Genomic DNA, 23,058 nt, shown 5'->3' on the forward strand with positions numbered 1-23,058 from the left:
TGTTCATTTATTTCTTTTGTATCCAGCCTAACATCTGTTTGTCGGTTGCATGCTGCCTTCTTACCTTCTGAATATTGATATGGAGTTTTAGTATGATTGTCTTAATATTTATCATTGTGTATGTGTGTATATACATATCTATACACATATACACACACATACACAGATATATATTATATATATATATATATAATATAATATATATATATCACGTGAGGTGTTTTCGCTCAATAAACACACACAACGCTCAGTCTGGGAATCGAAACCGCGATCCTACAACCGCAAGTCCGCTACCCTAACCACTAGGCCATTGCGCCTCCACACACACACACACACACATATATATATATATATATATATATATATATATATATATATATATTATATATATATAATATATTATATATATATATATATATATATATATATATATATATATATATATATATATATAATTTTAATCCAAACGGGAAAACAAAAAACAACAACAATGGAACAATTACAGTATTATTATTAATAGGCGCTCAGGAAATGGAAGCATATATATATATATATATACATATATATATATATATATTATATATATATATATATATATATATATATATATATATCTTATAATTTAGGGTATCTAAGAGATACCACTACACAGGAAATAGCAGCCAAAACCTGACTCTAAAACCACATTAAGTGTTCATGAACACTTAATGTGGTTTTAGAGTCAGGTTTTGGCTGCTATTTCCAGCGTGGTGGTATCCCTTAGATACCTTAAGTCATAATTTTAATTTTAATAATTTTAATAAAAATTATTACCTTAGAAGGTTTTTATTCCCATGCTAGCCACTTGATAAGATCGATATTTAAATTAACGATCTTATCCTTATTTATATAAATTTATATATATATAAAGACCCCCTTCGGTCATGAGTGACCATGGGTTTGCACCTAGAGAGTTACTCTCTGAGGCACAAGTCTGGGCAAGGTTGTTTATGGAAGACCAGCAGTCGCCCATGCATACCGGCCTCCCCTCTCCACGTCACCGATGTTATCCAAGGGAAAGGCAAAGGGGCCGATACAGCTTGGCACCTGTGACGTCGCAACTCATTTCTACAGCTGAGTGAACTGGAGCAACGTGAAATAAAGTGCCTTGCTCATATATATATATATATATATATATATATGTATGTATGTATGTATGTAGATATATATATATATATTATATATATATATATATATATATAACTTAGAATAACTTAGAAAGGTTTTGGCCAGTATTGGCCCAGGCCATGTCAGTAATGATAAAACATTTCTGTTTTGGGTTGTCACTAGTGAAATGATTTGGTTGAATTGAGCTGATATCAATGAATGCAAGAAAATTGTTTGAAATTTTAAATAGAAAAATATTATTTTATCATAACACAAAACAATGTATTGTCGTCATGATCAATGACAGAGGGATATCTATGCAAATTTAAAGCAGTTTATGAGGTATTTGCAAGTTGAGAATGACAGTAGTTGTGATTGGTTTAGCAGTTTGACCAGCGTAAGTCACCACTAGCAGCTAGGGAAAAGAGATTCAATTTATAGTTTGTTTCTATCAATGAAAAAAAGGGGGAAAAGAAACCAACTTGCCAATGACATCTTGTTTTACTAGCGGTTTGAGAGGTCAGTGTTTTGTTGATGTCATCAATATTAGACCAAACCACATTTGTGTTGATATAATGAGTTCTGTGAAAGATTAGAACAGCCAGTTGTCTGCTGTTGTCATCAATCTCTAACAAACATCCTGATTGTTGGAGCTTAGCAATCCAGTTTTAATTCCTAGGCATTTTGGGACTGCCAAATATTCTGCTACAATATTTTTACAAGAAAACTGGTGTAAGTGACTACCAAGTTTTAGCCAGCTAGCCTGTTCATAGATTCATGAAGAGACATACAAAATTTTAAACAACTACCAAAGATCAAACTCAACCTCCCACCCATTGAATATCTCCATTTAATTTCTGGTCAGTTGAAATTTCAAGAATTCTCTCCCTTGTCACTTTTGAGATTGATTTTCATTAACAGTAATGACTTTACAATTGTGATCTCAACTGATTAAAATAATTTTCTGCTTACCACATTTAAGTATGATTCAAGTATAGCAGCCTATCTTAAAACTAAATGTTCTTCACAGAAGTTACTCTTAAGGCTATTTTCAATGTCACTATTTTAATTTATATAAATTTATCTAATCAATAAATTATTTTCACAGATTACTTCATTTATTGATCATTTGAAAGTCTTGACAGCTATTTATGAATTATGCTTCAATGAGAAGGTCTAAAAAGATTGTAACTTGTTCAGAGTCGTCACCATTGTGTCCAAATGTGTTTTGTATTGTTGCTTCATGAAAAGTGTGTATTAATGTATTATTTCATCTAAATCCTATAGGTCAACAAAACATTACAAGCATGGTTTTTAAATACATTCTGTTATATTCTAATAGTAACTACTAAGAGGAGGTGGGGGTCTCATGGGTCATTATGTCATTGGTGCTCTTCTGGAGATTTAATTTTCATTTAAGATATCTAGGACAAGTCAGCCCTGGTGGAACCAATACCACTCCAAAATACACAAAAGCAAAAATTGAACTCAGTACTGCAAGCTAATAAAATACTTATTGGTTTTACAATATAACTGCTGAATACAAATATCAATTGTACCAAGTTTGAATTACATATTTACAGTAATGTGAACTGGTCCACTTTGTTATCAACCTGCCTGTAACTACTTGTGATTACAATATAAAAGCTCTTATTTTAGTGTTCCATCATATTAGACCCTTCCATCATTAGCATAGCTAGAGTGTGTGCCACCTAGTGTGGCCCTTCCATTTGCCTGCCCCCAGACCCCCCACAAAAAAAAACACATATTGCCTACAGTAGACCCAAAAGTGCCGCCCCTTTAAAAGTACCACCCAGAGTGGACTGCCCCTACCTCTCCCCAACTATGCTAGTGCTTTCCATCATATTTTTATGCATGTTCTATATAACAGCTTCAAATTCTTGATTATTTTAACAATTAATTGAAACTTATAAGTAGTTATTTTGATAGAAAAATGGTCACAAAAGAGTTGTTGACTTTGCTATGAATGAAGCAACAGTGATGATAACAGAATATAAAAGCTGACCAAGAAGTTTGGTAGCAAGGTTGGCTACCCATTCTGATAATAAGTACTACACATTCTTTTTTAAGCAGCCATTAAATGTACCAAATATTTTTGATCAATAAATACAATGAAATACAAACCTGCTTGCGAAATGGATCAATGATAGCACATATGCAAGGATAACTCCTGATTAAGCTTGACCAAAATTCAACAGCTTCCTCCAATGATTTAAACTGAGAACCAGACACATAATCATACACAGCTTTCTCCTGTAGAAAGATGGAACATGTAAATTCTGTTAGCAGGCATTGCTACAATAATATATCAATGAGAAATACTGAAATATTCAATTTCTTCAAGCAGATAATTAAATAATAGTATAAGTATTCTTCTTTATACAAAAAAAAAAGAACTTTTATACTATTTTCGTTCCTTTATTATAGACTAGTATACTATTCTTGGTGTTATTTATCTTCCTAATGTTCTAGAAACCGGAGTTAAGCACTATCTGTATAGATCCCTATGATTTGAAAAAGATTAACTAAAGAAAACATGATAAATACTACAGAACAGAAGGTAAACTACCTGACAAGAGTATTTCAATATTGTTTCCAACTTATATCTTAATCCAGGTTCCATCTACTATTTCCAACTATTTATTGGTACCCTAAGCTATCTCAGTTTCCCTTAATATTATTATGTCATCCTAAGTTATGTACTGCTATAGTCCTTTTCAATCCATCAATATTTTATTTACAAAAGAAATCAACATCTTATTTACCACACATAAAGTGTCAAGCACATCAAATTGCTTATGTTTTCATTCTCATTATCAGTGAGTAATTAACCCTACTGACTTTGAGTGAAGACAAAATGTTAGATGTGATTATCCTCGCCTGGCCCCTGTGCCTGTGGCACATAAAAAGCACTATCCAATCACGGCCGTTTGCCAGCCTCGTCTGGCACCTGTGCTGGTGGCACGTAAAAAGCACCCACTACACTCACAGAGTGGTTGGTGTTAGGAAGGGCATCCAGCCGTAGAAACACTGCCAGATCAGACTGGGCCTGGTGCAGCCTTCTGGCTTCCCAGACCCCAGTTGAACCGTCCAACCCATGCTAGCATGGAAAGCGGACGCTAAACGATGATGATGATGATGATGATGATGATTACAGATATTAACAATACAAAGCAAAATAAGATGCAACTGAGTACATTTGGGTACTCTTGTTTTTTTCATCTTACCCTGCAGTAATTATCACAAGTTTAGATAATCTTTCCCAGTCAATGAACCTGGTGCTTAACTTTAGCTCCCAAAACAAAAGAAGGATGAGAGTTAAATTTCCTCCTGGATAGCATGATGATTTGCCAAACAGGTACCTTATCACATGAGAAGAACTGATCTCTGCATAAACAGCCAAGAAAATTATTCTTAATTACACAGCGTTATTGCTTACAGTAATGTGTTATACTACTGTAGTGACGTCATATTCCAGTGTGCGCACACGCAACGTCATTCTTCAGTGTGCGTGTGCGGAACGTCCTTCTTCAGTGTGCGTGTGCGGGGTTGGAACCTTCTGGAAAGGCATAAGGAAGTTCCCTCATGCACATGCGCTAGAGACTGAAGAAGAAATTCTATAGCATTCCTTAATAGCGTCGGGGACTTGAGACATGGCGATAGAAGAGAAAGGACGTATTTTCATACGTGTGATCAGCCTATTCTCCTGTCCCAGACGCTTAGGATTTAACCTGTTCTATTAATGCTGAATTGTTGTAAGAAGCTTAAAAACGTTAGAATTCAGACTTGCTGTGTTGAACTAGGTGGATACCAGTATACCATCGTGTTTCATTGTTGAATAAGAGAATAAAGAATTGTATATATTTTTAAACTTGCGTTTCGTTCCTGACTGGTAGTTTCTAGAAACAAAAAGAAAGGAAATTGTGTTGCACCCAAGTTGCACCCCAAAAGTGTAAAGAAGCAACCAGTTCCCTTTACACCACCCTCAATATCTACTTAGAACTAGTAGGACTAAATGTTTTGATCATAAGCACAATATAGTCCCAGTGATAAGACATGAACTGCTCATCCCACAGCTGGTTGTCCCATACCTTATCATCCTGGTGGTCCCTGACTTTACTCATATCTTATTTACCACAAATATATTACGACACCTATCAATTATCGGCTCATGGCCAATATCTAACTCCACTCTTTATAGAGTCTTACTACTTGAACTTCTTCGTAACAACATCATCTTCACTTTTATTACTTTTCATAAATTACAAAAATATATCCATCACCCAAATTGCCATTTTACATCCATCGTCTTTATTTCTCCTTTTTATGTCTCCAGCATTCATACATTTCACTGTAATACAGAACTACAACACTTTTATAACATTCACCACAAACTTTGCTTTTTTTTTTCATATGGAAAGAATCACATTGCTTGGCCACAAGGGAAATCCGCCTCCAGCTATTCTACTGCTAATATTAACTAAATTGCTTACATATCAATATCAAGACTGTTCTCATATTCTAACTGAACCATTAGTCTATACAGCTTACAGTGGCAGTATGCTACATATCTGTCTAAAATACATCTGTATTACAAGAACATCAACTGTTTACACTATCGAAGTATCTCCATCTACATTTCTTTTTTTTACCATATAATGTTTAAGCTAGTATTTTCTCATATCTACAAGGCATTTGTTTCATCATTAAACATAACTAACATTAATTAATTGAATGATGTATTCTTAACCTTTTGCCTGACCAAAGTATTTTCATAAGTTTGTTTTGAGTGTCCATGCTTGTTTTCAGACTTTTAGTTAGCCCTTGTTTCATAAGGTCAGCAGCCACTTAGCTTAATGGTTCAGAACACTCAAGTGGTATCTGAAAGGTACAGGGTTCGATTCTCTGTAGTCACCTGCTGACAACTTTTTCAGCAAAAGAGACTGATAGAATAAGTACCAAGCTTTGAAATATACAAAAAAAAGAGGACTGGGTTCAATTCATCTGACAACAAATTCCTCAAGGCAGTACCCCAGGATGGCCACAGTCAAATGACTGAAACAAGTAAAAAGAAAAACAAAAAAAACAAAATAAGTTCCAAGTCACTCTGGTAGTTGAAGCAAAACTGGGAACATAATATGATGCACCAACACCAGAGAAATATGGCCCGTGTATCATATGTGATACACAGGACAGGCAAAGTTTCTATTGATATTTCTCCCATGAACTACTTTTAAATTTATTTCCAAAATGGAAGATCAAACTGAAAGTTGTTTTAATTAAGTATTTATGTTTTCTGTTATTTCTACTGGTTAAATATTGAGCAGGCAGGTGAAGAAGAGAGAGGAGGCATTGCTGTGTGTGTATTTCAACTATGAGATAAAATATACTACACTTTCTTTTTTTAAAGTATCATTTGTTACATTAAATAAAATTAACAGGATGCTTAACAGTATTTTGTCTGTCTTTACGTTCTGAGTTCAAATTCCGTCAAGGTCAACTTTGCCTTTTATCCTTTCGGGATCGATAAATTGAGTACCATTGCATACTGGGGTAGATGTAATCGACTTAATCTCTTTGTTTGTTATTGTTTGTCCCCTCTATGTTTAGCATATGGCCTTCCATTGCATACTCTGTCTATCCAGGACCTCAATGTAAGCAGCAGAGTTAACTCTAAGGCCTTGCAAAAAGAAGGAGGCACCACATGTCCTTCATTGCTGACAACCCCTAAAACCATGACAGTTTCAAGAAATTTTGTATGCATAACTTCAGAAGGGTCTGCACATAACCATCTGTTATTTCTTCTGTTAACTTTTTGATCTTGGTCGAAGTTTTTCTCATTTGAGAAAAACCAAATCAAATCTTCTGCTGGATTTTTCAGTTTGTTTAAGAACCTTTTAGATCTGATGTAGTGATTATATTTTGCTTTTTTCTGACAAATTGACCTTTCCTCATCATATAAGACATGTATATCTGATGTCTTCATGGACAACATTTCTGACTCTTCCTTCTGACACATAGAGATCTTTTGCAATTGACCCACAGCTCTTGAATTTTTTCTTACTCTGTTTTCTCTTAATCTGTATGTTGTTACTTTGCCCCCCCTCTCTCTCTTTCTCTCTCTCTCTCTCTCTCCATATATATATATATGTATATATATATATATATACACACACACACACACACATAAATATATACATACACACACACATTAATATATACATACATACATATATATACACACACATATATATGTTTTTGCATGCAAACATACAATACAAGTGGTCAGAAAGTCACTGATAGTTATGCATCTACAACTGCACTTGGCAATACTAACTCATCATGTCTGAATGAGTCATCTGTATTGCCTAGTACATATACTGTATGTGTGTAATATATATATATATATATATATATATATATATATATATATATATATATATATATGTATATATATATATATATATTCACACACACAAACACATTCTATTACATTTGTAAATGTTTCAAAATGCATCTATCTGAAACATTGTTTCTAAATGAGTTGATAATCATGAAAATAGATTAAGAGATGTGTCAGAAAATAGAGAGAATGTTACAAAACTAAAAATAAAAAATTACCAACAAATATAGGTAAAAAGAATTCTTTACCGTTGTGTTGAATCATAGTCACCGAAGAAAAATGTTTATTTTAAAGAGAATTGAAATACAAGCTTCAAAAAGAGTGGACTGAAATTACAAGTTTCTAAGTACGTCACAGTTCTAAATCCAGAAGAGACGTATTACCTTAGTAACATTACACAAACTCTCTCTCTCTCTCTCTCTCACACACACAGATACACACACACTTTCACACACACATATACATAAATAAATATGCAGTGATAAAGTTTTCGTTTTCATAAATAATAATTTCAAATTTTCGCACAAGGCCAGTAATTTCGGGAGCTGGGGGAGATAAGTTGATTACATTAGCCCCAGTGCTCAATTGGTACTCATTTTATCAACCTTGAAAAGATGAAAGGCAAAGTCAACCTCAGCAGAATTTGAACTCAGAACATAAAGACAGACAAAATGTCACCAAGCATTTTGCCTGGCATAGTGACAATTCTACCAGCTCCTTGCATTCTTTTTAATAAATAATGCAAAATAAAGTGATCAAGTATTACATTTTTGGAACAGTGAATCTGAAAGCAAATAAAGCTATAAATAATAACATAAAAATTAGGTTAAAAGAATCCTCTGGATGGAAAAAAACCAAAGGCCACACATGGAATTGAACCCACATCTCCAGTAAATATGATAGGTGTTCTACCATTGGACAAAAACAATCCTTGAAATTTCTGTCCATTTTAGAATTGTATGTTGTTGACCATCATAAGAATTTATAAATTTCAAAGGAACACAAAAGAATTATTTTTTTGGAATGGTGGTTCTTGAAGCAAATACAGCTATAAATAACAGCATGTAAATACTGCACCATTCCAAAAAAAAAAAAAGAAAAGAAAAGAAAAAGGAATTATTTCAGCTTCTCTCAAAGTTTATAAAATTCTTATGATATCAAATATCAATTTACCAAGAATATTAAAAATCTTCAAGCATTTTGTAATATGAGTATTTATAAACATATTCCCATCAGATTATCTACAATTTCAAATTAATTTTAAGGAAAAAAGAAAAAAAAATATTTGTTTTAGTATATTTTTAACATGTTTCTCGAGCTTCTTTAATAATAATTCTAACTTGTGAATTTCCTTGAGGGCCTTTTTGTGGGTCATTCTATTATTTCCTTTAATTAAATACCAAGACATCTGAGAGGGTGAAATGTATATATACATGCATATATTTATATACATACACACTGCATATATTTATACACACACATACACACACACTCAAGGTTAAGTCAAAAATTATATGCACTCCTGTTTTTGTCATTCATTTAAAACAAAATCAGGGGCTGAACAATTACATCATTTTTTAACATAGTCTACTTGCTTATTGATGAACTTCTTCCATATATATATATATAATACACATTTATAAAACAATGAAACAGAATCTCTTACTCGATCCAAGATTTCATGTGCAGCACAGTTTATAGCAAGAAAAAAGTCTTTTCCACCAATATAGCCAGCATGCTCAGCAGCTTGCAGTAGAGAATCTATAACATATTCTGGCCTGTCAAAGGGCAATGCAACAGCACCTAACTGGCTTACAGTAGATAGATTCACCTGCAAAGAGACATAAGAAGAAATTATTAACTGATGTATTTCTGTAATCTGAATCCATTACATAACTTACATCATTTATATTTCATCATTTACTTTTATTTCTGTTTTTTTAATTTTGTTCCCATGTTGGTATGGGTTGAATGCAAATGTTTGCTTATATTACTGTATAACATGTTACTAGGACAGTAGATAAGAAGTCTGCCTTTCAGTTGAAAACCACTGTTCCTGTACTGTATCACCAATTGCACAATTGCACTTATCTAGTATATGGAAAAAAAACTTCGTCAATGGACATTGGTTTGCACTATAAGAGTCTAATTTGAGAGAGAGAGACAGAGAGAGAGAGAAAGAGAGACAGAGACCTTGTAGAAATATTCTATGATAATTACTCCCTGGCCTATTTTCTAGAGCAGGTGAGCATAGAGAAGGAACACTGGATCTTTGGAAATTAAACTGAATACTTGTTCATATACACGGTATCAATGTTGGTAAGTATAGGGAGGGACACTGAGCCCTGGAGTAATACATTATCCACAGCTATGAAATTTCATTCTCTGTCTCTCATAATTGGTACTCCATGATGACAACACTTCTTGTTGATCCAGTCAAAAGAACAGCCTCCTCATGAAATTAATCTGCAAGTGGCTGAGCACTCCACAGGCACACATATCCTTAAAGTAGTTCTCAGGGAGATTTTGCATAACACAGAATGTGACAAGGCCAACCCTTTAAATTACAGGTACTACTCACATTTGCCAGCTGATTGGACTGGAGCAATGTAAAATAAAGTGTTTTGCTCCAGAACACAATGCACCATTGGAATTGAACTCATGATCTTACAACTGTGTGCTGAATACCATAACCACAAAGCTACGTGCCTTCACTCTGTCCATCATAATGCCATAAAGATAAGAAAGCCAGTTTATAATATAGAAGAGAAATATTTTTCTAAGATTTCATAGATCAATATTGTTGACGCACATTCTACACAAGTGTACTTTAGACATAAAAACAAATATGAAAATTCTAATAAGGCAGTGTATCTTCTTTAATGAAAAAGTAAAATATATTGTTTTTATTCTTTTATTTTTTCATCTTGCTTCAGTCATTGCATTGCAGCTATGTATGTATGTATGCATGTATGCATGCATGCATGCATGCATGCATGCATGCATGCATGTATGTATGTATGTATGTATGTATGTATGTATGTATGTATGTATGTATGTAAGTATGCAGGTATGTATGCGTGTATGCATATATATATTATATATATATATATATATATATATATATATATATATGTATATATGCATGTATTTATGTGTCCATGTGTGTGTTTGTGTGTGTGTGCCTTGGTGTCTTGACAGCTGGTGTTTATGTGTTAACATAACTTAGCAGTTCGGCAAAAGTAACTGATAGAAATAGTACCAGGCTTCACAAAAAAAAATTTTAAATAAATAAAATAAGTACTGGGATCATTCAGTCACCTAAAAATTCTTCAAGACCAACATGGCTGCAGTCTAATGACTGGAACAAGTAAAAATCTTGTACTTATCAACCAACGTAGTAAAAATGGTACAAGAGAAAGGCTTCTTTACAACCAGTACCACCACCACCACCACCACTACTACAGTTGATGAGGACATGATGATGATGATGATATTACCACCACCACCACCACCACCACCACCACCACCTCTACTATCAAAGCTACAAAAGATGATTAAATGTCTTCAGGCAAGCAACAGAATATAGGAAATCTTACCTTTAGCTTTGTACTAGGTAAACATGAAACAGGAGAAGTAGAAAGGTAGTGATGGAGAGAGGTGGAGAATAGACAAGTGGTACAAAGAATATGTGTAAGGGGAAGAGGTGAACAGAAAGAGCAAGAATGATATTTAATCACCTGGGAAGAATAAAAAGAAGAAAAAAGGGGGCAAGGAGGAATGGACAAGGTGTGGCCAGAACTAAAGTTGATATGATACAATAAGTTACAAACCATTGTTTTGTACTCTCACATTAAAGATGGGTGAGGTACCTACCTACCTACCTCCCTACCTACTACCTACCTCCCTACCTACTACCTACCTATCTATCTATCTATCTATATATATATATATATATTATATAATATATATATATATACACATACATACATATATGCTTTCGGTGCAAATGCTTTTTTTTTTATACGGCACTGAGTTCACAATCCTGTCAATAAGAATAATGGTATTTTTGTATAAGCTTAAAGCTTATGGCAATCACTGAGCAATGACTCAGGAAAATAGTCTAATAAAGGAGTATATAAGCCCTCCACAGAAAAAGAAGGCTTTCCAATCCATGTGGGAGCCAAACTCACATCCCTTTGTTAACGCAATTATATATATATATATATATATAATATATATATATATATATATATATATATATATATATATATATATATATATATATATATATATTGTTTTTTGTTTTAAACAAAAAAATATTACTGATCTACTTGTTTTAGATTGTGCTTCTTTTTTAGATATATGAACTACTAACCGATAAATATATATATATATATCAGTCAGTAGTTCATATATCTGAAAAAAGAAGCACATTTTAAAACGTTAGAGCAGTAATATATATATAAAAAGTTGCTTGTTATGGCCTATCATAAGTTTCGCACCTATAAAGCGCTTAGCTGTATAGGCAATTCCTCAGACACATAACCTCCCTATAACTGGAGAGAGGGAAAATGTTGTGTTCTATAGTTGAACTACCAGCTGTGTGCATATATATAATCACAAAAGTTATGCTTTCTCTGATGTTATGGATTTAAAGATGACATTTTCCCCCCTCCTAAGATAAGTTATGTCCCTCTGGCTATTTGAGTTTGATGACTCACCTATACAGCTGAGTGCTTTTATAGATGCAGAAGCAATGATCACTCTCTGACCGGCCATAACAAACAACCACCTAAAGATATATATATATATATATATATATATATATATATATATATATATATATATATTATATATATATATATATATATATATATATATATATATATATATATAAATATATATAGGTATAGATGTGGCTGTGTGGTAAGAAGCTTGTTTCCCAACCAAATTGTTCAGGGTTTAGTCCCATTGCATGGCACTTTAGGCAAATGTCTTCTGCTACAGCTTTGGGCCAACCAAAACCCTTTAAGGTGCTGCCCCAACATGGTTGCAGTCAAGTGACTAAAATAAGATAAAGACATATATATGGGTCAGTCAGAGCAGGAAGGGCAGTACTCTCAGATCCTTTCTGCAAATTTCAAGATTGGTGAGAAGAAGAAGGAAGAAGCTACAACATTTGGTCACTGCAGAAATTATGTAATAGTTCATCAAAAGACTGAGTTAACTTCAGACTGCAGACTTGGTTGAAATGTTTTCATAACTAAGTGGTGGTGTTAAAACAAATGATGTATTAAATTTACTATCCATGAACAAACAAGTACAGTCTATTATTAGATGACTTCTGCATAGTTTTGTCCCCACCTCCCCCAATATCAACTAGAACACAGATCAGCAAACATTTTATATCTCCCTTTCATGGAATCATTGATAACTCATTAAGCCCTATCACGTAAATTTCTAAAATAACGGTTTATGATTAATAACAAATTTCTGGATTTAAAATGATAATTCCTTCATCCATTTGAGTCATTACTAATATTTAGTAAGAAATCATCATCATCATCATCATCATCATTTAACGTCCATTTTCCATGCTGGTATGGGTTGGATGGTTTGACAGGAGCTGGTAAGGCTGGGGGTTGCATCAGGCTCAATTGTCTAGTCTGGCAAAGTTTATATGGCTGGATGCCCTTCCTAACACCAACCACTCCATAGGGTGTACTGGGTGCTTTTTAAGTAGCACCATCACCAGTGCTTTTAACATGCTTTTAACCAGTGTCAATTCTACTGAGGTGGATGGATCGCCAGATATCTTGCCTTCATATGGCTCAGTGTCTTGAGATCAGCCTTCAATACTTCATCCTGAGACAGAACAATAAAAATTTAGTCATATATTATATTGATATAGTCAAAATAAGGAGACATTGAAGCAATCACCTTATTCTTCGCAGCTTAATTTGACATTTTGGGAAAGTCATTGCTTACATTGATCTGTATAGCATAAAATGTGTCATGATGCATCAAAACAATTTGAGTTGAAGAAAAAGAACAATAAAAGAATTATATCCTGCAATCCACAGATACATTTGCCAAATCTCAGGCAAAAATCAAAATCATCAGTGTTCCCATTGTGACTTCATCACAAAATCCATACCTAAACTCAAATTACATTCATGCATCCATCACAAACAGATACAGCTTCTAGTATTTTTAAAATTGCTTTTCCTTTCTCTCTCTTTATCTCTCTCTCTTTCTTTCTCTATCTCTCTCTCTTTTTAAATCCTCTCCTTTAAACACTCATACGTTGAAATCGATGGGAGTGACCATCATAGTCAGAATATCAAGCCCCTTTGATAACCACATAAACATTCAGCGATTATTATTATTAACCACTTTGTTGACCTCTGAATTAGAGGTTTCATCAACCCAAGGCTATGGTGGAAGAAACTTGTTCAAGGTATAGAATCGACCACAAACCCATGTCTGGTTATGAAAACTGAAAATTCAGAATAGTACTGACAAAACTGGTCTTAATTTCGAAAGGTATCTACTTCAAAAAAGATCGAAGATATTTTTAGAGATGTATCCCAAGGTGCTTGAAGAGCCATTGGAAATATTATACACACACTTAATGAGTATGTGTTTGCATGTCTGTGTATGCATGTGTGCGAGTGTGTATGTGTGTTTGCGTGTACACACACTCACTCATGCATGTGTGTGCGCGCACACAGACACACACATAATAATGATAAAACAAGTAAAACTTCAAGAAGGTAGAAGTCAGCAGATAAACAGATGTCTGACTGGAGGGAAAATGATAACTAAATAGAAGAAAGAAAGAAAGAAAGAAAAAAGAACGAAAGAACGAAAGAAAGAAAGAGATAAAGGAAGGAAGGAAGGAGGATGTAAAGAAAGAAAAAAGAAAGAAAGAAAGAGATAAAGAAAGGAAAGAAGGAAGATGTAAAGAAAGAAAAAAGAAAGAAAGAAAGAAAGAAAGAAAGAAAGAAAGAAAGAAAGAAAGAAAGAAAGAAAAGCACCACCTTTAAAAGACTTTCCACAGGTAACATTGCACATTAGACACTGTTGAAATGTCATACTGTTCATAACAAAGAGACAAGAAATGAAAATAATAATAATAATTAATGCAAAAGGGAGAGAGAGAGAGAGGGGGGACGATGAAAGTAGAATGTGTTAGTAGACACCAAGAAATCTATACAAAAAGTTTTGAGACCAAACAGAAACAAACTACTACCAACATCACTGCTCAGCTACACTCAAACTGACACCCTACCAAAAGCAAAATGGCAACAATGATAATAACAACAACACCACCACCACCACATCTGCATACTTTATGTCTGGTGTATACCAGCGAGCCAGCCAACCTATTTAACATATTACAGGTTGAGGTGGGTAAAAGCAGTTAACTGCTCACCTCACATTAAACACAGACATAAAAGTGTTTTAGTGAGTGCAAAGGATAAAGAAATACATTAAAAAAAAGTATTTAAGGAGTGAAAACTAAAAGGTAAACCCAAATCATTAACATGCTGATTAAGCTAAACTCTTTTTATCTCTCAACTCTCAGCCCTTTACCTATATAAATCAGACAAAGGAGCAGGGAGTGAGTATTGAAATTATATCCTGTCGGGTGGTGGGTACTATATAAGAAGAAGCTGTTACTTTTCAGTTTGGAGCTAATGGTGAAGGTGTTGTTGGTGATGGTGATGGTGGTGTTGATGGTAGTGGTGGTGGTAGTGGCAGAGGCAGTGAGAGTTGCTGTTAGTGATGGTTGTTGTTGTTGTTGTTAAGCAACAAGCCAGGTAAGGGTGATTAGGTGATGGTCTAGGGCTTAGGGGGCGGGATACCCCAGACCTTGGAAAAAAAAACTTTGGTCGGTTTGTTGTAGTCAAGGGCTCTTCAATGACGCCTGACACCACTGGGAGGTGGCCCTCGAAGTCGCTGGAAATGGAGATCTCCAGGTTCAAATTCTTGAACGGCTGTTAGGGATGGTGGTGTTAATGGTCACGGTGAGGGTATATTTGTTTTAATGACACAGAATAATGCCTAATATTAGCTGCAGTATGACCAGATTGCAACCTCTGTACACCTTACAGAACAATTAATGTTAAGAGCTGGAATAAGAAGAGATTTCTGGTAGAGATGACTGAAGCAGCAGTGAAATATGGGCTTTTGACTACAGAGGACATGCAAAGGCTTGAAAGAAATTAAGCTGGCATGCTCCGACTGGATGGGTAATGTCAGTGTGCATGCATGACAGAGTGTAAATGGTTTAAGAGGAAAATTGAGTATAAGAGGCATCAGATGTGTGCAAGAGAGAAGACTGTGCTGGTTTGGTTACGGTTGTGATGCATATGGATGAGGAAAGCTGCATAAAGAAGTGCCAAGATTTAATTGTGGAGGGTACCTGCAGAAGGGGTAGACCCAGGAAGACATGGGACGAAGTGGTGAGAAAGGATTTTTGGATGCTGGGCCTCATTGAGGAAACAACAAAGGACCAGGAGATGTGGCAATTTGCTGTATTTGATAAGATGTGCCAAGCTAAGTAAAATCGCTGTCTTCCACACATACAGGCCTATCTTTTCAGGTGCCACATAAAAAGCACCCATGCTGGTGCTGCATAAATGCACCTGTGCTCGTGCTGTGTATATGAATCTGTGTGAGTGGCGTGTAAAAAGCACCTATCTCCAGGCTATGCGAATGAGAGGAAGACCATGGAGGGCACAGCATCAGGTTGTATATAGTAAAATGAACTTTAAATGAACTTCAGCATTTAATGAGGTTTTCAATACTGTGTTGTTTTAATTTTTCAAAGATAGAATATGATGTTCTTTTGATTATGATCATTTTTGTGATTGGGGTTATTATATAATTGCTGTGATATTTTACATCTCAGAAGTGTTCATAAACTACAAATAACAAGGATAAATATTATCATTTATAAATTGCTTGTCTTTTGTTCTAGGGTGTTTTCTACACGGGATTTTTTTCTATGGGGTTTGTCCTAGAGGAAAGGGTTGTCCTACACTCACGAGACACTGCAGTTTTCTGTCTCCTCAATCTTAGGGCTAACCTAGATGATGGTGTACTGAAACAAGCCAACTAGGATGTTTGTATGTAGTTGCTCAGCCTACTAGAAATTGCAACCACATCCCCATTAAACTATACCTTACTATCTTAAACAAAGGAAGCATACATTAGATAATACAGTTCAAAGTGCACTACATCTAAAACAAAACAAAAAATAAATAAATAAATAAATACTAGATGGCCACAGATGTGATATTTTTTTAGTCATAGATCTCTTTGCTCATTGAGAGCTGATCCAGAACTAAACAACATCAGCAGCAACCACTTCCATTATGCAAAGACCAACTAAGACTTATTATAAATAAGAACTCAGATTCCTGTTAATATTTAGAAAAAGGACAAAACAACAAACTTCTGGAAGATGTTTATTGTAATGATTCCTCTTATTATAGGCAAAAACTCCTCTCTGTGCCAGCTCACATACAGGCCAATTTTTTTTAGTCAAACATACAATATATATATGTATATATGTGTGGCAAAATCTATATGTGTGCATGTTTGTGCTTATGTATGTATGTGAGTGTGTGAATATTTCCATTGAATACAGACTAAAGTGATGAAATACAAAGCAGAAGGTTTCAGCACAAACATTATCTTTTAATTTTAGTCATGTAAAATAATACTCTACTTTCCAAGTATGCTTGAGTATTTGGCCATAAAAAAAAAGTCACGCTTTGTTGAATTGTGGTGAGAAGTAGTAGCACCCTGCTGCTGTAAAACTCCAATAATAAGCAAATTTTTCACAAGCAAAAATAAGAAAATTTGAAAAATGTAAAAAAGAAAACTTCTTACTCATGCTTTTGTAAGAAAATGAAAGTAAAACAAAACATAAAATGAAAAGAAAAATACTTACAGACCATTTTGGGTAACTTGTCATGATCATCCTAACGAGGTATTTTCTGATTGCTGACACTTGATAAATAAACTGAAGATATATAAAATAAAAAGATAAAAATGCATAAAAGTTTAATCATTGACAAAATTAGTTTACTTTGAGAATCCTGTAACATGAATTTCTTACAGACAGGCATAAAATCAAAAGTATCCCAGCCATGACCATCCCATCCTTTATTTCAAACAAAGTTTATTTGGGACTATATTATATAATGTGTTCTGCCTTCCTTAAGACAGTAGGGTAGAATTTAAGGGAGGCTAGGCTGTTATTTCTGACAAGTCAAAAAAAAATTCATTGATTCATATACTATCTCTGTTATAACAGTTTATTTTTATATTTCTCTGTTAATTTTTAAAAAGCCCTCCTTTGTAAAAGTTAATTAAATCAAGCTAATTAGCTAGTTAAGAAAATCTCTATAAGAGGAGAAAGTAGTAATATACTGAGAAATGATTTTTATCACCACTTAAGCATGGCTGTTCTGTAGGAACTGACATTACTGCTTATTTTAACCTAAGGAGGATGCCCCTACCAACTGTTATTCGATGCAATCTGCACCCTATATATATTGCAAGCAGGGGAGTGAATCCCTACCATCTTCCAGCAACAAGACCACCAGACCATACAGTTCTGACCTCTTTGTGGTCATCTCTATAAGAATCTCTATAACAGACCACCAGACCATACAATCTGATGGTCTTATGGCTGGAAGATTGTAGAGGTTTACTCCCCTGCCTGCAATATATATATATATATCAGGTTTAGATTGCATCAAATAACCAGCTGAATGAGGCATCCTCCTGGGGTTAAAAATAGCAGTAAAGTCAGTTCCTACAAAACAGACATGTTTAAGTAGCGATGAAAATTACTTCTCAGTATAATTATTGCTTTCACCTCTTATAGAGATTAAGTAGCTAATTTGTTTGTTGCAAGATCATTGACTGTGTGTCACTTGTTTTCTATATAGTGAGCTAGAGTGAACTATTGCCATCTCTAACAGACAACTTGCCCACTTTTTTCAGATATCACCCGAAGAGCAAGATAGGGCTGGAGAGGAGACGGCTGTTGCGAGGCGTGTTTGAGAAAAGATGGAAGGCTGTGGTAAGAAAGGTGGGTGCAAGTGACCTGGCTTAATCTCCACGGAGAAAGATAAAGGTGTAGTCACTGGGCTTTTTGCCCATCAGGGTGAATCCCACTGGCTAAAGATTATTTTAAAAAATATATCATATTATATATCAATTTGTATAATCACCAAAATTTTAAAATTAAGTTTCATTCGAACTCACATTAACTTTTATCTGTTTGCTCAGTCCTGTTTGTCCCCTCTGTGTTAGATAATCATTATCTTAATAAAGAAAGCATCTCTAACAGACAAGTATCTGCCACTGAGATATGACCACAAAGAGGTCAAAAGTGTATGGTCTGGTGGTCTCATGGCTGGATAATGGCAGGAGTTCACTCCCCTACCTACAATGATATACAGGGTGCAGACTGCATTGAATAACCAGCTGGAGGATGCATCCTCCTAGGGTTAAAATAAGCAGTAATGTCCATTCCTACAGAACAGCCATGTTTAAGTGGCAATAAAAATTACTTCTAATTAAAGACAATTTTCTTGAAAGAAAAACACTAAAATAGCCAAGAAGCTTTTATTCGCACTTTGATTGTATAATCAGAATAGATATGAAGTCTTTCTGGGAAGGTTATCCATAACAGAATTATATCCTGCCTAGAAACAGATTTGCTTCAGATTAACTTAATACTATAGAAGTGTAACAGGTATGTTCAGAAGTCACGTCACTATACCCAATGTTGTGATTCGCTAGAATATTACTCACATGATCAACAAAATCTGACCAATTGTGACTATGTGTGGAAGAGGCTCAAGCAACAATTTCATCCGTTGGTGCACTTCCTTTTTAGCCTATTTATCAGGATAAATTCAGCACACTTTGACTACTTGACAGAGAGCATTAGGATGCAGTATAGAGAGAGAGAGAGAGAGAGAGAGAGAGAGAGAGAGAGAGAGAGAGAGAGAGAGAGAGAGCAGTGGGAGACAACAGAGATGAGATGGCAGATGCAGACAGCTGCTAACTTGAGCTGACAACATCCACAATGAATGATCAGTGACAGCAGTATAATGATCAGTAGCTAACTTTTTGATTACTATTAGAATTATACTAGTGGAGGCGCGTGGCTTAGTGGCTAGGGTGTCAGCATCATGATCGTAAGATTGTGGTTTCAATTCCTGGACCGGGCGACATGTGTTCTTGAGCAAAACACTTCATTTCACATTGCTCCAGTCCACTCAACTGGCAAAAATGAGTAATGCTGCGATGGACTGGTGTACCATCCAGCTGGGGAACACACATGCCATTGACACCGGAAAACCGGGCCCATGAGCCTGGCTTAAGAACAATAACATTCAAACTTTCTCAACATTTTGCTGTTTATAGTAATAAAAGTATTCATTTTTTCTTTGGTATATGTACAAGAAGAATAAAATTTTGATTATCAAAAAGCACAACCTTCTGTAGTGTTCATCTTCATACAGAAGCAATAGTTGAAGCACCATGCTTTTGCTTTATGGAGAGCTTTTTAAAGAGGATTATCTTTGAGAATTACCTTTATAAAGTATAGCATTTTTTTCATCCCCTATCACCTTAAGTCTTTGAATAGATGCCTGCGTTACATATTCTGTTTCTGTGAGGGTTTAAGTTTTTTTATTTATTACAGGGGCTGGGAAGGGTATATAGAACTATCAAATTTTAGAGATAATTAATTAGTGTAGGGACTAACTTGAGAAGCTCAATAAACTTACGTTTGTATGTCAAGCTAACAAAACCCATTCATAGAACTGGGAAGGAATTGAAACAGTAGTAATAATAGCAATAGTAGCAGCAACAACAACAACAATAGTGGTGGTGGTGGTGGTGGTGGTGGTGGTGGGGTAGTGAGTGGGATGGCACTGTTATTGATAGCAATGGGAATTCTGATTAAGAACAGAAAGAGATGGAGGGGGGAGTGCCATTCAAAGAAATCTGAGCAACCATGCCAATGTTTAACATACTACCTCACCAGAGACATTAGTCATTCAACATGTATCTCTGTACTCAGTGTGTTTAATGTGTGTAGTTTTTACCTATCCTCAAATATGTCTTCAGGGCTTCTTTTTCTTTCATGTGATTTGGAGTTTGGAGTTTGAATCCAGTAACAAAGTAGCAACCTCTAAGTTGCCACCCAGACTACTAGAAATAGCAAATATCCCTCAAATTGGAACCTACTATCATAATGAAAAGCAGACAAGAGGACCGTAGCTAGAATACTTATGATCATAGGTCTACTCAGTTGTCTATTCAGTTTTTGCAATGCCTCCTGTGGCTGTAGAGACCGATGCGAGAGTGGCAGTCTCATTTGCAGAGGTCACACCTATACGTTGAATTCGGTCTGTTGGCTGTCATTTCTTTTCTGCGGGCTCAGTTTTCAGCTGCTGCCACCCTCAAATTCTCTTCACTGGTCTGCAGTTGTTTGTGAAGAGTGCCTCTCCAGCTGGTTCGGTCGGCTGTGAGATCCTCCCAGGAATTGGTGTTGATGCCAAGAGCCTTCATATCCCTCCTGCACACGTCCCTGTACCTCGGCTTTGGGTGGCCAATGTTTCTCCACCCTGCGACAAGCTCTCCAAAAAGGACATCCTTTGGGATCTGACCATCCTCCATATGGTGAACGCGGCCAAGCCAGTGTAGCCAACATTGTCTTAGCAAGGTGAGCATGGTGGGAAGGCCAGCACAAGACAGAACGTCAGTATTGATTACTTTGTCTTTCCAGAAGATGCCAAGTATGCATCAGAGGCTTCTCAGGTGGAAGGTGTTAAGCCGTTTCTCCTGGTGGGTTTACGCAGTCCATGTCTCGCTGCCATATAGCAGGGTGCTGAGGACACAAGCACTGTACACAGCCATTTTCATTTTCACTGTTATCTTGGGGTTTGTCTACACTCTTGGCATGAGGCGAGCGAATGTTGTGGCTGCCTTCCTGATCCTCTTGTTTATCTCAGCATCTAGGGAGAGATTGTCAGTGATAGTGGAACCAAAGTACATGAACTGGTGGACAACCTCGAGTTCATAGTTGTCGATGGTGATGACAGGTGGTGCTAGTCTGAATCCTCTTGCTGAGCTCTGTCCAGTACTCGTTGGCACAGTGCCTGGTGATGTTCTGAACCTTGCTCCTGGCCGCCTTGAGAATCTGCAGGTTTTTCTCAGTGGGTGACCACTTGTATTCTGCGAGTACGATGTGCTTAGCCTCAATGATGGGGTTCATCGCGGACAACTTGACATCAAACCAGTCATGTGGCTTCGAGGTTTTCTTCCCAAAAGTTGCCAGGGTGGTGCAGTGAATGGTGTCTTGCAGAGTTTCCAACTTCTCTGTGGCGGTATCTCCGGCCTGCGATACATTGTATACTTCTTCAAAAAGATATATATATATATATATCATCATCATCATTATCGTCATCATCATTTAATATCCACTTTCCAAGATGGCACGGGCTGGACAGTTTGACTGAAAACTAGTAAGCTGGGGTGGGGGCTGTACCACTCCGAGAGTGCAGTGGGTGTTTTTTATGTGTCACCAGCATGGGTGCCTACAGTCTCACTTGGCTTGACAGGCCTACTCAAGCACAGTATATCACCTGGCACTCCCTCCATGAGGCTCATCGCTTGAACAGTGCTTTTTATGTGCCACCGGCCACTCAGTCAGCACTGGCATAGGCCACAACTAAGATTTTGCTCGGTTCGACAGGTCTTCACAAGCACAGCATATATATATACATACAAGCATTATATATATATATACATACATACAAAACATTATATATATAATATATATATATATATATATATATCACGGGACCGACCAGACCATCAGATGTTGTTACACATCGCTGGTCACAATGCGTTCGCATTGTTTTAGCCTTCAAATGACGCCACCCCGCTGGCTAAGCGAGCAGGCCAACAGAAGAAAGAGTGGAGAAAGAGTGGTGAAAGAGTACAGCAGGGATCACCACCCCCTGCCAGAGCCTCGTGGAGCTTTTAGGTGTTTTCGCTCAATAAACACTCACAATGCCCGGTCTGGTAATTGAAACCGCGACACTGCGACTGCAAGTCTGCTGCCCTAACCACTAGGCCATTGCGCCTCCACATATATATATATAATATATATATATATATATATATATATATATATATATAATATATATATTATATATATATATTATATATATATATTATATATATATATATATATATACACACACATATATATATATATACACACATATATATATATACATACAAGCATTATATATATACATATATATATATATATAAATATATATATATATATATCATCATCATCATTATCGTCATCATCATTTAATATCCACTTTCCAAGATGGCACGGGCTGGACAGTTTGACTGAAAACTAG

General features: G+C 35.6%; 1 protein-coding gene across 3 annotated transcripts in view; it reads right to left on the reverse strand.

Moving 5' to 3' along the window:
• The window catches only part of LOC115219336 (enolase 4-like), a 179,093-nt gene that overhangs the window by 20,391 nt on the left and 135,644 nt on the right, over positions 1-23,058 (reverse strand). For all 3 annotated transcript variants that reach the window (XM_029789497.2, XM_036508984.1, XM_036508983.1), the window contains exons 9-11: positions 17,541-17,612; positions 9,237-9,401; positions 3,292-3,420 (exon numbers count right to left, since the gene is read on the reverse strand). In XM_029789497.2, the coding sequence (XP_029645357.1) occupies positions 3,292-3,420; positions 9,237-9,401; positions 17,541-17,612 (366 nt within the window). The remainder of the gene's footprint in view (positions 1-3,291; positions 3,421-9,236; positions 9,402-17,540; positions 17,613-23,058) is intronic.

The sequence above is a fragment of the Octopus sinensis genome, linkage group LG14, assembly GCF_006345805.1.
Source record: "Octopus sinensis linkage group LG14, ASM634580v1, whole genome shotgun sequence".
In the NCBI taxonomy this organism is placed as follows: Eukaryota; Metazoa; Mollusca; class Cephalopoda; order Octopoda; family Octopodidae; genus Octopus; species Octopus sinensis.